We start from the raw sequence: 5657 nt of genomic DNA, 5'->3' as shown, positions 1-5657 counted from the left end.
ACATTTGGGACTAAAATAAATTTGAAAAGGAAGCCTTCCAGGAAAGAGAAGAACAAATGGAATCTGAGGCAGCTCAGGTGCTCAGGGGCGTGGAAAGGGTGCTGCTGGCTGGCAGACAAGCCCAGGCAGCGTAGGTGGCCCCGAATGCTGGCAGGGACGCCAGGATGGATATGGACCCTGGACCTGGGGGTCAACCTGCTAGTCTACAAAGGTGGCAGAGACAAAACCCCACGTTTAAAATTAGGAAAAAAAAATCTCAGGGCGACTATGGCACCTTGAAAATCTTAGAACCAAAGGAACCCCCCACTAGCCTGACACTGATGGCCAAAAGCCTTTGCCTAAGAGCCATTTGTTCCTCTCTCCTTAGAAAGAGAAGAACGAGGAATGAAAAAGGGAAAGGAATCTAATTGCAGCAGAAGACCGGGGAGAGCATCTCCTTGGACAGAGTCTGAAGAAAGGAAAAGATAAGGAAATAACAAAGGAAAAAAATAATAATAAAAAAATTTCACAATATGGAGCCAGTGTGTTCCGATTCCGTCCATAAAAATAACTCAGGCTGCTTTGCCGAACCATCCTGTCCACCAGGGGCGCTGCTGAGGCTGTCTGCCTGGAAGGGTCACCAATGGGTGCTGAAAGTCCTCACTCTCATGTCTCGGGCCATTGCCGCCACGGGGAGGGATCCTGGCGGCCCGGTTTGGGGAGAGGCAAAGGGATTTGGGTGAGGAGAGAAAGAAGACAAAGAAGACACTCGATGCTACGGGGCGCCAGGAGAGCCCAAGCAGGCGCTCCTACTACCACCTGCCCATTCCTAAGCAAGGCCTCGGTCGCTTGGCCCAGCCCAGTGCGTGCACACACACACGTGTGCACCCAATCACATGCGTGTGTCCCAATGTCTGGTTCCATATGGTGAGGTTCGGCATGTGTTTAAACGAGACCAGTTCTCTCTATATATAATATATATTTTCTTAAAAACCGAGTCTAGTTCTGTGGTGGAGGCGGTGGGGGAGCTGGAGGCATCCTGAAGGGTGGCATGCCCGCCACCCCCATGCCCATCATGGTGACAAAGTTAGAAGGGTCCATGGGAGGCGGAGGAGGAGGGGGCTGGGCATACATCATGCCGGCGGAACCAGGCAGCGGAGGCGGCGGAGGGGGAGGGGCCCTGGGCGGCAGAGGCGGCTGGACCCCTGGGGGCAGGGGCACCATAGTGGGTTGTCTTGCATCTGAGGGGCTCCTGGAGAAGCTGTGGCAGCCACCTGCTGCTGTTGCCATGGCGGGATGGACCCTGTGCCAGTGCTCGTGGTGGTAGTCGTCGTAGTTTGCTGCCATGGCAAAGGGGAACCGGAAGCCATACTGCTGCTGGGCGGAGGGGGTGGCGGAGGCTGCTGTTGCTGCTGCTGCCATAGAGGAAGAGGACCAGAGGGAGGGGGTGGAGGCTGCCCACTGGGAGGCGGCAGCGGCATCATGCCCATAGGTGACGGCGGCATCATACCTTTTCCTTGATGCAGGCGATAGACCCCAGAGCCCACAGGTGTATTTCCCAGGTACCACTGGAGGAGGGCCATGGCGCCCAGGTGGGTGGGGGCCCTGGTTCATCGGTGGTGGCGGCGGCTGCATCCAAGGAGGAGGGGGTCCATTCGTGTTGTGCTGCATGGGATGTCCACCGTGCCCGCCCGTCAGGCTGGGTAATGGGTGTGGGAAGCTGTGCGGGCCACCTCCGGGCCCACCAGGGCCACCTCCGTGCATGCCATGGTAGGGCTGACTCTCTGACAGGCCAGAATTCATCCAGGGTGGGTGGCTCTGGGTAGTGGACATGAGAGACGGTGGAGGTGGATTGCTGGTGGGAGCAGCGGGCTGAGGCGCACTGGCCAGGGGTGTGGTGGCAGGCCCAGAGGTGGAGCCCACAGATGCGGGCACAGGTGCCTCCCCCAGTTCGGCCATGAGGGATAAGTATTCTTTATCCATCTGCGCTTTATCCTGAGCTGACTGGGGGTCACCAGGCCTTTGGCATTTGCAATCGGAAGCAATGTGGCCAGCCCCTCCACACTTGGTACACACTGTGGTATTGGTAATGCTGCGGGTCTCCGAGCTCTGCCAGGGTCTTAAGATCCTGTTATCGTCTTCCCGAAGGGTCCCATTCAAACGAGCCAACTCTCGAAGCTGCATCTTCCGTGGATCGTTCTGGTCCTCAGGAGTCTCGATACCCTGCTTCAGAGTGTTTCTTATCTGTTCTACTGCTTTCTTCACATTCTCCATGGTATTGGCAGTAACCAGGGCATGAAGCGGCTCATCTTCTCCTGGCAGCATCTGGCCATCTTTGCGCCCGACTTTCCCTTCTTTCACAGAGCCTTTCCCCTGGATCATGATCTTGGCATTACACTCCTTCTCTATGTTCTTCAAGGTGTTCCCTCTGGGCCCAATCAGCAGCCCCACAAAGTTGATTTCTGGATACTCATCTTGTGGAATCATTACTTTATCGCTCACACGTGTTGCTGGAGGTTTGTAATCTGCAGGTGGCTTGAAATCAGGGTTGAGGGCAACCATTTCCGTGATGAGGTTATGCCGCTCCTCTTCAAGCTTTTTGCGGGTGCGGAACTCGCGAGTGTTAATCCGCTTCCCCTCGCTATTGTAGATGGGCTCAGGGGAAGGGGACCTGTCCTCAGGGTTAGGGGGGATGCCCAAGTCTCCTGTGCACAGTTTACGAGTCAGGTCTTCTATCTGCAGTTGCACTATATAAGCTCTTTCTTGTTCCCGAGTAAGTCCAGGGGGGATAACTGTAGGCATTCCTGGAATCACCGTCTTCTGTTCCACTGTGTCTTGGTTCCAGCGGCTCCTCTTCCGCTTCTTACTGGGAAAGTCCAGCGGCGTGACGTTAGCTCCAGTCGCCATGGCGCCCCCCCAGGGACCGGCACCAACGGCTCCTCTTCGGTGGCGGCGGCGGTTTCTCCTTCGCGAATCTTCTGGGGGAGGGGACCTAACTGTACTGCCACTGAGCACGCAGAGCCCGTCCTCTCACGGCGGCGGCGCGAGACGCACAAAGAGGGAGGAGAGAGGGCGCCGCGGGGACGGGGCGGGGACGACGGGGCCGGAGCCTGGATTGGGCCGGGCCGAGGTAAGGGGTCGAAATAGGCGGCCTCCGATTGGCGGAGCCTTAGCCCTTCTCAATGCGCGCTGGGATTGGCCGGACTGTTAGACCAGGCGAGGAAATGGTGGCTGAGCCTGGAGGGCTGGGAGGTGTCGCAGCGTGCACTTCATTTGTTCGTGTACAAGTTTTTTATTCCACTTTTAAGCATGCCAACCTAATCGTCCCCTTGCCAGACAGCTGCTTCAATCATCTAGGAAGCTTCACAGTAAGCCATGTTTTGCTCTGCATTTTCATCCATTGATGGCACAGGCCACCTAGTGTTCCTTACTTCCCCCAAGTTCATTATTCCTGTTGGTACAGAACTCATTCCGCTTTTATTGGGCTCCATCATGGATAATCTTTAGGTGCTGACTGTGATGCTTATTTGAGTTAGACTCCTGTCTGCTCCTTCCTGCATAAGCTCTCTTTGCATAAGATTGGTTTAAATCCCCTAAAACTCACTCAAACTTTCTATACCCAATCTCCTGATTTCTTATTACTTATAAACCCAGATTCATAAGATAATAAAAATAAAATATCTTTGCAGCACTTTAAGGGCAGAGATTTTTGTACACTTTATTCTCTGCTTTATCCCCAGTGTGTAGAAAAGTGCCTGGCACATGGATACTTGTCTATAAATATTTGTTTAATAAATGTATTAATCCATTTTCTAGATTTAGTTACTGCCTCCACATAAATACATTCCTGCCAAACATGATATGTGCAAAATTTACCCCATAATGTCCAATTCTTTCCTCAGCTATACTTGGCTTGGTTCATAGTAGCCCAACATCATTTGTTATGGACATAGTAGGATAAAATTGTTTTCTAAGTGTAAAATACTAGCTTAAAAATAATGAAAGACACTAAAGTTCCAAAACTTTGACCGTAAAACTTAAAATTGAAGAAAATAAAATAAATCACAGAAGAGGAATTCTTGGTGAAGATTCAGGGTATACTTTTAGTAAGAGGTATGAATGTATCTTCTTATAAATTAGCATTTTATCAGAGGGTTTACATTGAGAGGTTAATTTGGAAACAAAAATAGTTCACTTTAGTATTACAGGAACTAAAATCAATGTGAAGTTCTTTTACCTAAAAATTGAATTGCAACTTATCTGGGGATTTAGATATCCATCCTTTCTGTATCCCGATGACATGGATGATCATGTGTTTTATAAAAGGAAGGGATGTTTTTCAGAGATGAATATAAAAAGGAGGTCTGTGATAATTAACCTTTATAGTCAAGACCATGCACACTTGCAGTGCCTTGGAAGTTTTCATGGATAAACACTGGTTTGGCTTAAGTAATATTTTCCTAGCTCAACTTAATGGGATTCTCATTTTATGTGTCAAAGGAGATTTTATTTCTCTCTTCAGTGCTGATGACTTTACCTCTTTTGTAATTATTCTGTATCTGAGAAAGGAAACAGAGCCAAACAAACTAACAAAATGCTTATCAGGGCAGTTTATACTGACTCCCCCTTTCTCCTTCAGAAACCTCGAGATTGGTCTACTTACTCTTATTTGGTCAGTGTCTCCGAAGCTTGAATACGGTTTGAAGTTATGGTTACTTATGTCTCACTTTTCATTTATCTCTTTTTTTTCTTACCTACAATAAGCATCATTTTTAAAAATTGTGTGTTGATAAAAACAAGTACTGTCAACAATTATTTATATTAATGTTTATGTGAGTTTCATCCCTGTACTAACTCATTTAGTTTTCATCAGATCAATGTATACTTTCTATCTTACAGAAGAAAACATTAGAATAAGAAAGTGACTTTTTTTTTCCAAATCACTCATGTAGTAAGAAAAGCTGGACTTGAATCCACTCAGGCTTTGAACTCTTCTGTCCTTCTGTATACAAGAGTTAGCACAGTGCCCAGTGTGAAAGAAGAGATTAAATCCATGGTTGAGTAAATGATTAAATAGATGTGTGGTTGAGTAAGTATTTCTGAAGTTGGTACTTTTTTTCAATAAAACATGGTGCATGTCTTTGTATTGCACATACTTGCAGAGATTCATTAGATATGTAAGTGATCAATTTTGTTAGTGTATATTAGAACAGAAAGAGTAAGTAAGTAGAAACTCTGAAAAACAATTTTAACTCAAAAGACTTTGTCATTTTACCACCATTAATCTGTTTACCATATTGACTGATACTTAATGCTGACATTACTATGTTATTCACTAGTATGCTAAGGACCAACTTTATCGGATGAAATATATGCTTGCTATGATTTTATTTGATTTGATTTATTTATGTTAGTTTTACTTATAATAGCACCAAATAATTTAAAGAAGTACAGGCATACACTGGAAACGTTGCAAGTTTGGTTCCAGATCACTGCAATAAAATAAAGCCAACAATAAAGTGAGTCACACAAATTTCTTGGGTTCCCAGTGCATATAAAAGTTATGTTTACACTACTATAGGACAAGTGTAGTCTACAGTCTAACTGCAGTAGTGTTGTGTCTAAAAAAGCAATGTAGATATCTTAACTTAAAAATACTTTGCTAACAATGCTAACCA

General features: G+C 47.1%; 1 protein-coding gene across 1 annotated transcript; it reads right to left on the bottom strand.

Annotated features, from left to right (window-relative positions):
- Nucleotides 1-978: 978 nt before the first annotated feature.
- LOC309795407 (splicing factor 1-like) lies at nt 979-2988 on the bottom strand (the record flags this gene model as incomplete). Its single annotated transcript, XM_082607720.1, is given in 3 exon segments — nt 979-1214; nt 1217-1545; nt 1547-2988. Coding segments are annotated over 3 exon segments (1905 nt in total). The 5' UTR covers nt 2887-2988.
- Between the last annotated feature and the right edge of the window lie 2669 nt (nt 2989-5657).

Source organism: Mesoplodon mirus, assembly GCF_964341445.2.
Source record: "Mesoplodon mirus genome assembly, chromosome: 2".
Taxonomy (NCBI): Eukaryota; Metazoa; Chordata; class Mammalia; order Artiodactyla; family Ziphiidae; genus Mesoplodon; species Mesoplodon mirus.
This window is presented reverse-complemented; position numbering and strand designations above follow the sequence as displayed.